The sequence below is a fragment of the Ahaetulla prasina genome, chromosome 2 (assembly GCF_028640845.1).
Source record: "Ahaetulla prasina isolate Xishuangbanna chromosome 2, ASM2864084v1, whole genome shotgun sequence".
Lineage (NCBI taxonomy): Eukaryota > Metazoa > Chordata > Lepidosauria > Squamata > Colubridae > Ahaetulla > Ahaetulla prasina.
The window spans coordinates 105,175,313-105,191,487 of NC_080540.1; the positions used below are offsets into that span (position 1 = coordinate 105,175,313).

The window sequence follows — 16,175 nt, forward strand, 5'->3', positions numbered from 1 at the left end:
CTGTCTTACCAGTCTGAGCCACAGAGGCCCATTATGATGAGGTGTCATCCTAGAAATCCACCCTAATCCTTTAAAAACAGATGGGGAAGGATGCATAGTCCTGCTACTTCGCAGGTACTTGGTGAGGGTTAGGATGACAGTCCTGAGGGCCTATTCATTGTGCAACTAACTATCTATCTAGCTAGCTAGCTATCTAGCTAGCTAGCTATCTAGCTATCTTTTATTTTTATTTATTTGTCAATCATATATAAAATAATAGGTAAAAGTATAAACATAATTTGGATGCATGAGAAACTGCACAAGTACTGGCTGCAGGATTAAGGGTCTAAAATGTCTAGCCTATGGGATCTGAACTACTGAAAGCAAATTATTGTTTGGTTGTTGCAAAATTGTTTAATAAAAAAACCCTACAAATAGATCCCAAGGAAGCATTGTCTTTTCCAAATGATTCTCTAAATCCCATCTAACATGGGATTGAGTCATTTGTAGTTGACTTAATTTGGATTCACTTAACAACTGCAGTGAGTCACTTAACAACTGTAGCCAGGAAATCATAAAATTTGGTGTAACTTTCTTAACAACCAACTTGCTAGCAATGGCAATTCTGGTTCCAATTGTGATTGCAAGTTGAGGATTACTGTCTGTGTAAATAAACCTTCAGAAGTCAAAATACTGGACCAAAATTTTCTTATTAGCTCTAATAGTGTTCTTCAGTGTAGTTGTTCATACATGCTAGTGCAAATATCTAGACATGAGAGGGGGGAAAATAAGTATGTACATGTATGGATTCAACCTAGGATTTGGATCACAATTGTCTTCAGAAAGCTTAGTCATCCCCTTGCAGTATTTCCACGAGCATCATATTCTTTTTAAAATGTATCCATGGTTACCATTTACACTGAATTATCTTTTGTACCTGACATAATTTATTAATATTTTCCCTTCAAATTAGATACACATTCAGCTCTGACCAATCAACCATCAGCAGTATTTCTGCAGTAAATTCGGATCTGACCTGAACAACAATTTTAGCTATTTAATGAACAGATCTCTTTCTACAATTTAATTTTGAATATAACAAATACTGGTAATCTCAACTAATTCTATACATAAATACTGAAATTCCTGACCAATTTCACTTATTTACAACTTGGACATTATTACACCGGACTTCAAGGCACAGTTTTACAGGTTTCTGCTGTACAAATCCAATGAAGCTATTCATATTTTCATATCTTATGATATTTAGGCTCTGGAATTAGTTAAATCTGAGAAAATAAAATTGAGAAGATATTGGACACAAGATCTATATTTTCTGAATGTGCAGGTGTATCTGCAAAAGGAAATATATCATCAATGAAGTTACAATGAAATAGCCAAGTGTAACTAAACTGATAGCACTCTAACTAATAGCACTCTAAAAGTCATGAATTCATAAATGTGTGATTCAAAACTTACGTTTCTATACATTAATGCAAAAATAACAACCCAAGTAAAGCCAGAAAAGTAAACAGAATAGAAATTTATTCCAAGTTTGCTTGGTGAGATATACGGTGTTGTCAATAAACCTAGCCATCATAGGAATGATGGAATATTTTGTAACACTTGAAATTCAAGCAAAATTTTACAGAAATTGGGTACAAAATACCCTTTAGGCACTTCAGGAGTATGAAAAATGTCTGAATTAAGTATTCTTCATAACAGAACAGAAGCATTAAGACATGGACATAGACACGGATTGATTCAAAATACAGCAAAGGCACCATTCAATCAATGGAACTTTATCATAACCTATAAGGAAAGAAAAAACAATTTATTTCAGAAGCATTTTAATCCAAAAATGAAGCAATTATAAGATTCCAGAGGGTGGGACGGATATAAAACTTTAATATTCAAGATACTGCAACAGTTCAAATAAAGTTTTATTTTAATGTCCAGTATCATTTGGGTCTTGAAATACTAGTTTTTGCTTCAATACAATTGCTAGTCCTGCTAATAATGCAATATTAATATATGAATATTAATTAACAGTCATGTTAAATCTGACTGTTCTTTTTAAAAAGAAGCTGTCTAAAATGAAAACTGAACCTAGTGATAGAATATCAGTTTTGACTAATAAGGCTGAGACCCTAGCTAATCTTTTGTTGACACTCCCATACTTCCAAGTCAAAGTTATTTGGCAACAGCAAATTCGCCATAACAAATATGATAAAGATCATTGCTTCATCGTGTAAGGTTTCTCTTTGCAAAGGACAGTATGATCACTGTCTTTTATGAACTACTAAAATTTTAAATAGGAAATAAATCTACACCCCCAATCCTGAGTCATCACCCAAATTCATTCCATGTCTGATTTGAAAACACTAAAGCTTTGTCTCAAGGGGAAAAAAAGATAATTAAAAGCATAACATTTCTCCTCAACTTGTTTCCAACAGAACAAATTATATTTGGGGAAATCAGAGTTCTGGAAATAAAAGGCAAAGACGCTTTCTAAACTGTTATAACAGGAACCAGATTCATGGTTTGGTATAATCCTTTCTGTAATCATTTGTGTGGCAAACTTCACCATTCTGCACCCAAAACCATTTACTTTTGGACCTGAAAAACTTGCTCATATTCCATACAATGCACTTCAAGCCCAGGTGATATGGCTGCTTTTCTGTCTCATATTTAAAAGACAAATAAAATGAATACTGTAGTCTTGCTAATAGCAATGAATAAAAGTACTTGTGAATTAATAACATATGGCGGCTTTAGAAAGGGGACTGATTTGCCTGTTTGGCTTAGAATAATTAGTATACAGCTCAATAAACAACCTAATTACATTGGGTTGCCTGTTTTTTGAAGCTCTCTGATAAGTATGTAGTAAAAGTCTTCTACGGTATGGCAATATGAAGTTTGGAATTCAGTTTACACAGATATTGCCAACAATCAAAAAGGACCCATGCTATTAATAGTTTTCAGTAATATAAAAGAAAATATCCATTATTTTTCATATGAAAAGTAATATTAAGGAAGAAAAAAAGAAAAACATGAAAAATTAACTATTACTAAAGTCTCTAAGTGGAAATCTCTTTTACTGTGGCTATGAAACAGGTACAAAAGAATGTTTTAGTTTAGTCCATGAGCTGCACATAAATATCCATCTCAGTTTATATTATACAGTCTCGATGTTCATATAGCACACTGTATTAGGGTCATCTGTCAACAGATCTAAGAAGAAACTGTTCTATCTGTTGACCAGAATACCAATTCCTCTGGTAAGTTCCATTAGTCCTTTCCTTGGCCTTCTATAATTAACATTTTATCACTGGACTATTCTCCAATCTCTTTTAATCAATGACCAGCCCTATTCCCGTTTCTAAGTCTGATGAACTGCAATCAAAGCTGAGCCTGAAAAGTTAAGTCTTTCCCCTGACATAATAATGTTGTTAGGAAAAACAAGGTTTATGCTTATATTTTTTTCAGTAAAGTGAGTTGGTTTCATCTTATGCAATAACTATCCTATCTCAGCAAGATTATTGCTTTGAGCTCCCAGTTTCTGTTTTGTCATCTCTGATATGCTGCACATATACAAAAATAATCACAAAACTATATAACAATAATGATGGAACAGGGAGAACAATATTCACTCCTTGAACAAAAAGATATATATAAATATAATGAAAACCAAAAAGAACAAAATGGCATTTACCTAGCTGATATACTGTCATAGAAAAAGACGTAATTGTTAAGGCCACTGTTCCTTCAGATACAGGATTGTGTCACTTTTTAACTGTGGTCCAAAGAGTGGGTTCAACTGAGCCAGAATGGCAATCAGCCAGCTGCAAAATAAGAGCAGATTTATTAAATAATTGGCTAATAAGGAATATTAACACGGCAGAAATAGAATAAGTCTAGCATCTACACTAATACTAGCAGAACTGAAATTTCAAAAGAAAAGGACTATAATAGTCTTAGGATTTACTTACAAGTCCAGGATATATTTCTTAGAAAATGCCCTTTTCATTTCAAAGAATAGATAATCCTATCAATTATCTATTTATTAATACTTTTCTTAAAAGGGATAAAATGTTATATGACTAAAGATGTATCACATTCAACAACCCAATAACTTTTCCCTACCAAATTTTCAAGTTTTAGATTCTGAATTATGTTTTGGAAAAATTGCTGAGGTACAAGGAAAAGTACAAGGGGAAAAAAAAAAGTCTCCCCTGTCCTGCTCCTGAAAATAGGCAATAAGTATCTCAAGCAGCCACCAAATGCTAAGACAAAAAAATGGAAAATGAGAACGTCAGAGGAATTTGAAAGGAATACTACTGAGGAGGACACAGTTGGCAGGAGGATTCTAAACGGCAATATTTTGTTGCAGACCTCTTTCATTTCTTCTAATGAAATATGGTTCTGTTTTAGCATCATAGCAATTATATATATGACTTATGTATACCTATTAATCTGAACTATAAATTATCTTGTATTTTGTTTTCTAAGCGAGTATGTTCTGCCTTGAGAACATATACATTTATTTTCCTTTATACATAGTTTTATATGTAGACATTTTACTGGAAATGGAAAAAATGAAGCGAGTTTGGGACTGATTACAAAGGTTTGTTTATGGAAAGAAGGAAACTATGATAAGTAATATGAGAGGCTGGATATGGTAATTACCATGTCTATGACTGCTACAAAGATGATCAGAGTTTGCTTTTTTAGATATCTTTCCTTTATAGATTTTTTGCTGAGAATGGAAAAAAAATGAAATGATTTTGGGACTGATTGCAAAGGTTTGTTTATGGAAAGAAGTAAACTATGATATGTAAATGAGAAGGTAGAGATGGTAATTACCATGTCTATAATTGCTACAAAGATGGTCAGAATTTGCTTTTGAAAATTTCTTTTTTGTTATTCCTTTTCCTTTTCCCTTTCCTTTTTATTTTACTTTTTCTAGTTTTTCTGTTTTTAAAAAATCTTTGCAAGATCTTCCTTTAATAGAGAGAGAGAGAGAGAGAATCTGTATATATCTGTATGCCACTTTGCTACTGATTTTTTTTGCCTTAGATACAAGAAAATAAGAGAAAAGTTAATTATTTTTATCATACATCTCTAGCAAAGAAAAAGCTTATACTCACATATTTTAATAATGTTATGCAAAATTGCTCTTAAGAACTTTTGAAATCGCAGTAGTATATTATAATATACAAGACCTTCCTTCTCAAAGCAGTGGTCACATTAACCAAACAGAAGTCATGGCTAAGATACAAACATTTTTCACAATGGAAAACACAGAGGAAAATGCAGCACATTTGTTTTTTAATCACTGAATTTAACCTAATTCAGATTTGAAAATGGACTTTAAAATCTCTTTAAACTGTAGAGAATTACTGCTGAACTAATGTTCAGTATACAAAACAGGTTGTGAACACAATGGTACATCTAACTGCTATTTCTAGAATGCTTTTGAAGGAGAAACAGCAAAGCAGCTTTGTAATGGGAGCTGCTATAAATGCAGAGAGCTTTGGCAGTCATGGAAAATTCCATACAAACCTGGATGCTTCCATCAAAAAATAAAATACTGATCAGATGGGGGATAAAACAACAACCATAGACAGATACAAAGATTAACTATTTTTAGATTTTGTTAATTAATTTCCCCCTCTAATGTTAAGTACATGTTAAACAACTGAACAAAAATCAGTCTAAATCTTTAAAACAACATACAGGACCTTAAGAGACATTAGCATTTTCCTTATTTTACTGCTAGTCCGCGGGGATTTCAGGATAGACAGCTGCATTATAGATATCCTTACCTACATCAAATTGGTAGGACCTCTAGTAGCACAATATTATATGTGATCCTTTCTAAAAAAAAACACCCTCATGTTTTTTTATCTTCTTACCATATAATGTGCAAGTACCACTGCAAATATTTACTTATGGCTGCGTAAGTCAGTATTTCTATCAATTTCTATTTCACAAAAATTGAGAAGGTCTTTCAGAAGTTGTTGATAAAGACAGTGTTTTCTACAGGGTCTCTGCTCTTACCAATATTTATTTCCTATCATGTGCTGTTGTACAGCATCAAAAAGCTTGGAATGCACTCTATGGTCTATGCTTAGTTCATAAGCAAACACAGGGCTTTAGTTCCTAGCCATAGTTAATTATAATTCCTCATTCCAACCAACTGTGGAATGTAAGCTTTGAAACTAACAGAGATTCTATGACAAAAATGCAGGAAATGTTTTCCAAAAATTGATTATTTTGAAAAAAAAAAATGCATTCCTAGAAGCTTACAAAAGCAAATGGGATTGCGGGTGGGAGACTGAATAAATGTAAACAGCCTCTTTTTGTTGTACTGAATACTGGGCTTTTACAAAGCAGACTAGTATTATTCAAGACTTTTGGAAAAGCATACTCACAAAAACACAAATATACTGCACAGTACACATCTATTATCACGAATTCCCCAATGGAATATATACCATGGCTAATACACAGCTTTCTATATTATTCGGGGCAAATTATCCAGTTTCCAAATTACCCTGGATTTTTCACACTCTTTTCAGCAAGAGTTAGCTTAATGAGTGCAACAGCCACTACATGGAACAAACAGGCAGAATACTGGCAAAATGCATCCATGAACACCAACTAGTAGACAGAAGGTATGACAAAAACTGTTTAATTTCACAACATATGGACAGACTCAACCATAATTTCAACTGGGAAACTGTGACCGTTCGAGACCAAGCCAAATCCAAAAACACTAGGGAATTTCTAAGAGCCTGGCACTCTGACAAATTAGCCATCAATAGCCACATGGACATAAAGAATATCTACATACTGTGCAAAAGAGATAATCAGTAAGCCAAAAAAGGAACAAAAAACCCCAAACACCTCTCCATCAGCAATCAGCACCCAGATATGCATAGCTCAACTTCAAAATTAATGTCAGACCCACAATCTAGTAAACAATACTCCAATCAAGGAACTGTCGAACGAGCCAAGAGTATAAGCAGCCCAATCAATGAAAATCTTCAAACTATCCCACCAACACTGACAGGAGAGCCACTAGAATATAAACTGAGAGTAAACTCCACTCCTTACTAGCACTGAAGATGTTACCTAGTTTGGGTAATGAAATGTCTGCAAGAAAACAAGCAAGTTCAGAGAGCACCAAGGACGCTTCAAGAGTTAGTTTAAATTCTTCTGAACATGGAAGATATTATAACTTGAAAAAGAGATTTAGTCGCTGGACACCAGAAAAACTGAGTCACGCTGTAAACAAAACAATTCCAGACAATGTCAGTACTGTCTTTTGCAGATTTCATGTGGGTTCACTTCAGTATATTCCAATAGTCTTTTATTGCCCAAGGGTATGAAGAAAAGAGGAAGAACTCCTTGTGCCAGTAGTGCCGTGTTAAGGCTTTGTTTCCATGAACAAGATAAAACAGTTTTAGCAGTCCCAAAAATATGTTGCTGGAATATTGTATATAAACTAAAAGCAAGAATTTGTTACTAAGAATTTGTTATTTTAATGTAAAATATAGGTCCCAAAGACAAACATCGAAAGGAGATAAAGCTGACCCCTTGATAGCAAGGTAGCTGCTTAACATTTCACTCATCCATCTATTGAAATAATTAGTTATAGCCGGAACAATAGAAACCCCATTAGTACAGCAACAGTGACATTCAGAGCTGCTGTTTGAGTACTGCATTTTTTATTGGAAGGACAAAAATTAGGATTATTAAATTAAGAAAAGTCATGTATTCATTATGAACTATAGACAGCATGCAGGAATACTGGGAAAGGAGAAATCTGCTACAACCATCTTCTAATGCTATCTGCTAAAACTGAATAACATAATGGACAACTGGACAGAAAGTGAGCTTTAACTGTGCAGCTGGCAAGCTGAAGCAGGAAATGTATTAGAAAGACGTAAAATTATTGTGTGACCATTATATTTCAACTCTTAAGAAGCTCTTCACTCTATGCTTTATACTAAGATATTATTTTTACATGTTTTATTAATAACAGAATAACCAAAGAAGTTTAAATTGAGCATCTCATACCTTACTATTACTTGCCAGGAAGAACTTCCACTCAGTTTTGCTGCAATTCACACAACTTAAATAAATACATATAGACCGAGATGCTGTTTATGTAAGATGTTTAAGTGTAACATGGCTGTTTAGCAGTGTCAGGAAAATTAAAAGAAATGAATGTGATTTATAAAGAGTCAAGAATAATGCCTATCCTTTTGTTCTCTGAAAGATAAAAATGCTAATTAAAAAGTTCTTGAAGGTATATTAATAAGTTATTATCAAGTGATAAAATGATATACAAAATCTCCATAACACTAAAAATTAGGTTTCCAGTCACACAAACATTTGTAATCCTGTTCTATACTCTAAGATAGTATTTGGTTTCCTCTACACGTGTACACGCCTTCCCAGTGTGGTGGCTTCTAGATCTGGTGTCTGAGAATTTGGGGAGTTGTACTTCAAAACACATCTGGAAGATGTCAGGTCAGGCAAGGATGCTCTCTATTGTGAATGAGCAATCATTACTTTGTAGACATTCATAATCATATTTCAAGCCAGTGAAGTATTGCTTTCATGAACAGTAGAAAAGTATCTAAAATTATATTTGTGTAAATGAGCTGTACCCATCATAAATATAACCATGTTAAATGATATTTATTTAATAAAGCTATCTCTACTTCAAATGTAATATCTGCTTCAATTCAGCTTGACTCCAGTGTCAGCATGAGTAAATTTGGGTTGGTAGCAATGAATTATATAGCAGGCACTACTGCTTTCCTCTGAGAAAGTTTTTGGTCTCCCCAAGCTAGCCAAGCTTTGCCTTTCTTGGTTGCTTCCCAAGTATTAAGTCCAACACTGCTTAGTATTTTGGGGATCAGGGAAGATCAGCTAATGCTCCCATCTGCTATAACGACTTCTATTTCTAAAATTATATAAGTATAAAATTAATGTATAGAATGCACAGATGAAATGGAAAAAAGCAGGTGATGCGGGAGAAAAAAAGAAGAGCTTTAATTTCAGCATGTTTTCCATCAATGTAAATTCTCCTTTTTTTTACTATTAAAGTCTTATTTCTATTTAATTGTCATTAATAGTTGTTTATACTTATTTCAAATATTTGTTGTGGTTTGCTGCCTAGCCTCATTTGTGAGATGGGCAGCTATATACATTTGCTAAATAAATACAATAAATAAATTATTACCTGGGGCAAGTAACTCATGCTGCAGGATCACTATATGATATGGTATTGTTTTGTAAATCAAGCTGTTGCCTGTCACTATCAATAATAGTATCAGTTGGCTGTATCAATAGTCTGAGTCAGCATAGAGGGCTGCAAAAATGCCTTGTGATAATACAACACACACACTGTGATATATGTACTTGCATGCAAAATTGAAATCAAAGTATGAATAGTGACAGGGTTGTGCCGTGATGTATGCTTTATCATTTTGCCATCACTGTAGTTTAAAGCAGATGCTTGGGCTCAGTATAATATGAAGGCAGCTTTTTGCATTCAAGGACCTACTTGGTTCACCACTTACTACAGTCAAGTTCAAATAACAGAACTGGCTCCAGATGTTTTTGATGGGTAACTGATGTTGTGATCCGTCAGCAGCCTGGGGTGCTGTCGGCGGAATCGGATGCGATGAGCCTGTTCCTAATGCTGGCATGAGGCAAGCTGCCAGAAGGCAGGAGCAGCTCAAGCAGAGAGGTCACCTCAGGAGTAGGGCCAAGAGATAATTGGCCCCTCCCATAAGGTTTAAAAGGAGACCAGCACTGGTGCGCTCGCCTCATTCCCTGCTCTGGATGTTTCTCTGAAGAGACCTTGACAGCTCTCCCTTTTCTGCTCCAGATGCTTATCTGCAAAGGCCTTGGCAATTATCTAAATTGGAGCAGGTTGGAGATAATGACACATTATTTTGTGTGAGAAGCCTTTGCTTTCTTTTGAGTATCACGATGTTGGGAATGGGTCAATTCCCAGCTGCTTGAATAAAGTTTATTTTTATTAAGGACTGCATTTGTTGCTACCTGCTTGGGTCTGGGTCACAACAACTGAATACTCTCACTGACATATTGGACACTGCCATTGTTGTAGATAAGTACGATTTTGGGGGAATTAAATGGGAGTGGGTGGATGGTCATTTCCCCCTCATACATACTGGCATTCTACCAGATCAGGAGAGCAACAGCTCCTTCCTTCCAGTCCATTGCAATGGATAAGCCACTGGGTAAATTCACTTGCAAACTAGAAGAGAGGCTGACAATCTCAGGGATCTCATACTCACTAGCTCAACTAGTAGGTGCTAAAGGGAAGAGAGGAAATATGTTAGCTTTGGTGTGTTTATCAAGATAGGTGGGTGTAAGCTATGCTGAATTCACACATATCTTCTGAAACTTACATTCCCAAACATATTTCCAAGTTTATTAACTCCTTATTTATTAACAACACAATCTCTCAACACTGAAACATTCTCAAAGTACTTTATGGATGGCTGTACACAAAATATTTTAAAATATTATCTGACAGATTGGTAGCCAAGAACTTAGGATAATATAACTTCCTTCCAGTGGTGGGATTCAGCCAGTTCGCACCACTTCGGGAGAACCGGTTGTTAACTTTCTGGCAAACTGGTTGTTGGAAGAAATCATTACGGCAGAGAACTGGTTGTTAAACTACTTGAATACCACCACTGCTTTCTTCTTTTGCTAGCAGGCTAGCCTAAAAGAAAGATGTATAAAAACAGCTAATATTACTATAGGTGTATGTTGTGTGAATGTATGTATGTATATATGTAGATCTGGAAATCTCCTGACTACTTCAAAGACAGTGGGCAATGATCCTTCATACATTAATCTACAAATGTTAGGAGCCAATGATAAGGAATACAGGGACTTTCATTCAATGCAACATTAAAACAGAAAAATCATGATGCAGAGCATTTTTAAAAGTCACTGGGGTCATAGCTTCATATTTATGAGTCTTTGGGTTTGTTGAACCATAAATAAGTACAACATGTGTATAAAAAACAAGTTATGTAGGACTTTTATCTCCTAGGCTACTTCAAGCTACTGTAAGTCATATCTTGTTTAGGAATAAACAATGTGACTCACAGTTTATAAAGAATAGAATTTTTTATTGGCCAAGTGTGATTGGACACACAAGGAATTTGTCTTGGTGCCTATGCTCTCAAGGCAAGATGAAGGCCAATGCTTAGATAAAACTTGCTATACACAATAATAGTTCAGATTATTTGCTTGTTTTTTTGTTTTCATTATCACAGTATTCAGGAATATTATTTCTGCAACTATTCAGAGAATTTAAAGACTAGCAGAAGACATAGCTTATTAAAATGCACAGATTGTTGCAAAGTATAGCAATACCATAGAACAAAAAAGCTCTTAGACCTTCATTCCTACTACAGAATCCAAATACAGAATCCTACTATTTTAGTAGGATAACAAATAAAAATAATAAGTAGAAACAATGCTAACGTAGATAATATTAAAAGATGAACAAGTTGCATTTGCCACCAATGTTATGCTGTCTTTTTATGACGAAAACACTGAATGACAAAAAATACATGAACACTTACAGATCAATACTATATGTCATGTACACATTTTTTTTGCATTATTCACTATGATGCAAATCTTCCCATTCCAAAATCAAGACACTAAAGTCAAAATACGATTATTTTGTAGTTACAGCATAGATTTTACCACATATGAAATAAAACATTAATACTTACAATAGGTAGCAGCACACAGCAGTTATCACCAGCATTGTATTAATAACACTGTGGAAAGAAGAAAGATGGCTAATAAAATAAAAGTCATACTTACAAATTGGCATTAGAAATAAAAAGGCGGGAAAGATATTTCTCTAATTTTATTACACACAATGGAGACATACTGATATAATCATTAAATAATAATTTTCCAAAGTGTTCCTAAATGTTAAAATATGTAGGGTACTGTAGATTACATTAGGTTATTGTAAGATAAGTCAGTACCATAATCATAGCTCAAAGTAAACAAGGCCATGTTTACGATAAATTAAGAGTGAATCATTAGGACACAGCCAACTTGTATAAAATGTAAAATGAAAGTGTAAAGCTTTTCTTTCCAAACTCTCTAATCCAGATCATTGGGAAAGAATGGGAAATCTGTTCCAACAGTAGTTTCCATTCTGCTATCAGGAACTTTTAGATCCACAACTCAATCTTTCAGTCATTACCATGTTTTCAAAGAATGAAATGCTACCATTCCAAATTTGGGATTTATTTCTCTTCTGCCTCTCCTCCTTATTCTCTCTCTCTCTTTTTAAAGAAAAGCACCTTTTGTATATGCATACCTGTCATGAGAAGCCAATGGCATCTATAGCCTATGGTTGATAAATTCTCAGTAACTATAGCAGGTAGATATATTTATCAGAGTTAGCTGCCTAACCTTCTCAACTAGAGCAAAATAAATTATCCAAAATAATAAAATACTGTCCATTCATATAAGCCTAAGAATTTATATATACATTTTTAAAACATGCAATATTCAGACATTATCATATATAATCCAGTTTCTACAGAGGTCTTCGAGTCACCATTGACTCCTGGCAACTGTCTGGAAAAGTTCTTGCAGTTTTATAATATTTCAGAAGTGCTTTGTCATTGCTTGAGAGTGACTAGCCCAAGGTCATGCAGCTGGTTTTGTGATTAAGGTGGGACTAGAACTTATGGTCTCCCAGTTTCTAGTCTGATGTTTTATCCATTGCACCAAACTGGCTTTGGTTGTTGTTTCAGTAGAGTTAGTAAATCAGACAAAAAAAAAATCAATGCTCCAATTACATTAAAAAAGACTGCTTGCAAAGCTGAATGAATAAGACTTTGTTTGAAATAGAGGGCATCAAAATATATCCTGAAAACCACCATTCATTTGGTCATTCTTTTCCCAGACTCATGAAGCTTATGCAAATATTATTCAACATCTGACACTCGGACATCTGACACTTGGACATAAAAACATTTTTCTAAATAGAAGATATTGCAAAATCACTATTTTCATTATAGGCCATTAATTATTTATGCAATTTTAACAGAAAGCTATTCTTGCTATAGAGATCAGAACCAAGCTAATTATATCATTGCTATTTGTGGGTTTTATAAGAATTTAATACCCTATATGAAAGGCACCATGGCAATGGTAAGAACAATGTTTTCAGGAAAAGTTTCAGTTCAAATTATATTCCCTATGAGTAAAAATGATTTTTTGCTGATTTCCATAAGTAAAAGACCAGGGAACCACTGGTATGGCTAGTTATGCTTGCTTTCCTTTTCTGCCAAGCATCTACACAATCATTCTCACGTTGAATTAGGTTATAGTTAGAACAGATGACAGTTGGTTCAGCTACAGAATTCAAATTCTATTCAAAACAAAAAGAAAATACTGTACACTGAACTAATTATAATCTGTTAACTATGATTATTGTTTTCCAGTGAATTTTATGAAGGCCAGGGCACTGATAGAAAAGTAGTTACAGCCATTTTGGAAGCTTATATATTTTCTGTGCCAAAAAGACATATAAAGAATGGTTGCTGTAATTGATCTAGTTTAATGAAAGAAAGAACTAGGGATGACATGATAGTGTTCTGATATCTCAGGGGTTGGCACAAAGAAGAGGGAGTCAACCTATTCTCCAAAGTACCTGAAGGCAGGACAAGAAGCAATGGATGGAAACTAACTAAGGAAAGAAGCAACCTAAAACTAAGGAGAAATTTCCTGACAGTTAGAACAATTAACAATGACTTGTCTCCAGAAGTTGTGAAAGCTCCAACACTGGAAGTTTTAAAGAAGAAATTGGTTAACTATTTGCCTGAAATGGTATATGATTTCCTGCCTGAATAGGTGGTTGGACTAGAAGATCTCCAAGGTCCCTTCCAACTCTGTTATTCCATTATACTTTGGATTATTTTCTTAAATTCATTGTGTGTATTATTAATATAATCTAGTCACACATTGAACTGATACATTTATTAAAAGTGATTTGTCACAATATACCTATCTATGATATGGCAGTCTGTTGTATGTGGAAACTTAGCATACATAGACACCTGTTCTACAAATTCAAAGAAATAAAAACCCACTTAAGAACAATGTTAACTAAATCCAATGCAACACAGGAAGTGCAAGACTTTACTGTACAGACCAGCTCAGATATTCCTTGGAAAAGGCAAATCAGGACATTTACTCATCCCTTGCTCAAGCATCAAATGGAGAAGTATATTGGGTGGCCTTCGGAAACTGCAACTGGATTAATAAGTATGCAACTCTATATTGTTTCACCCACAGTACATTTCTGAACCCAAGTTATTGCGAAAGCCCTAAGTAGTTTTGGGCTAGAATACCTCAAAACCTGTTTCTTCTTTGACAAGGAGATCTTGCTCCAACTGTTATCTTCTTTTGAAGTCTACATGTAGAAATAGTAGAGTCTTCTTATCCAAAGCAGCCTAATTTTGAAGCTTCCTTTCTCAGAAGCCTGCCTTCTAGTGGCAAAAATAGCTTCCTATAATTTGCGCAGTAATTTTATTTTGCTCTACTGCAAATGGTGCTCTTTTTTTCTGCTTTAATTGTAGGGAGCAGCTATCTCTTACCTTCAAAATCCTTTGAACTACAACCTCTCCTGGTAGTACCACCACCACTGCTAACAACAACAACCACCACCACCTCCTGGGCAAGGCTTATGAGATTTGGGAATTCAAATCATCTAGGCAGCCCTCAAAGTTTCCTTTTGTTTTGTTGTTCCATTCCTTCCATTCACCTCCACTTAGCAATTAAAATAAAATAAAAAATAAAATAAAAAGCGCTTTGTAGATTTAAAATAAACAAAAACGAAGAGCGATAAATCACGTTTTCATATCAATGCTGTAAAAGGAAAACGAAGCATCCGGAACAACGATATAGGGAAAGTTACCTGAAATGCCATTCGTATTCAGCGATTTGCGTTTACAGAAATAGGCTATATAAAATGACAAAACGAACCGGAACATTTGTCTCATGCCCCCCCCTTGGAGCAAGAACAGTAACTTAAATGAAGAGAGCAGCCTCCAAAAAAAAAAAAAAAGCCATCACAAGACGCTGATAAGGCTCTGCTCCTTTCAGCCAGCCTCGCAGGAGCCGATGTTGCGAGGAAGGGCCTCGCCACATAAAAGATTCCTTCCCCCCCTCCCGCCCCCAAACAAGCCCAAGTGGTTCGGGCGGGAGAGCGGGGTTCCCTCGGGGGGTGGGGAGTGTTTTCATGATTAAGAGGCAACCCACAAACACCCATCTGAGACCTGCTGACAACATGTGGGGGGGGGGGGGAGAAGGAAAGGGAGCTGCGTTGCAGTGGTTCTCCAAGCCCCCATTGTTTCTTGTCCCCCGGGACGGCACCAGAGCCGTGACAAGCGTTCTCCGGGCAGGCAAGCAGGCCAAAAGCGGGGGAAGGGAAGCCAGGGTCTTCGCCTCTCCCTCCTTTTCCACGGCGCGCCCTGACGTCCTCCTTTTTTTTCCGGTTACTTACCCCCGGTTAGGGCCCTTGGGGACCAACCACGGCAAAATTCCACCGATCACCCCCCAGAAAACGCTCACGACGATGATGGGCACTACTAGGCCGCCGTACGCCATAGCTGCCTCCTTTCCGTACTGACTCCGGCTCTCTAACCAACGCTACGCGGCCGATCGACACCCGTTTTCGATAGCCACGCCTGCCTTGGCGTCCTGGCCAATCGGAGGAGCCGTAGGTCTGCGGAAGGCGTCTTTTCGCGCCTCCTTGGGCAGGGGGTGAGGGTCTTTCTCGTTGAGAGCGCGGCTTTTCTAGCTTATATATTCTACGTTTATATTAAACGTACATATATATATATATAATATATTCTACGTTTGTTGCGTAGTGGCCTCCTTAGGCCAAACGCATAAGGCCGGTCTTTCGTTTAACTGCCCCGGTGTCTTGCAACTCGCCACCTAGCTTTGGCGTTCCTTTTATTCACAGCTCCCACCCACCCCCCCACCCCGATCGTGGCTATATCATTTGTAACTCTTAACTACTTATCTTAACGTTTGACACATTTCACAGCGAAATACATTTACAAATTAAGATTTCTTTCCCT

At 35.8% G+C, this 16,175-nt stretch overlaps 1 protein-coding gene across 1 annotated transcript; it reads right to left on the reverse strand.

Moving 5' to 3' along the window:
- Positions 1-1,507: 1,507 nt before the first annotated feature.
- Positions 1,508-15,750, reverse strand: ATP6V0E1 (ATPase H+ transporting V0 subunit e1). The gene is made up of 4 exons (XM_058170308.1): positions 15,593-15,750; positions 11,790-11,837; positions 3,695-3,824; positions 1,508-1,791 (listed from the first exon to the last, which is right to left on the reverse strand). The coding sequence occupies exons 1-3, from the start codon at positions 15,694-15,696 to the stop codon at positions 3,731-3,733; spliced, it is 246 nt and encodes an 81-aa protein (XP_058026291.1). The 5' UTR covers positions 15,697-15,750; the 3' UTR covers positions 1,508-1,791; positions 3,695-3,730.
- Between the last annotated feature and the right edge of the window lie 425 nt (positions 15,751-16,175).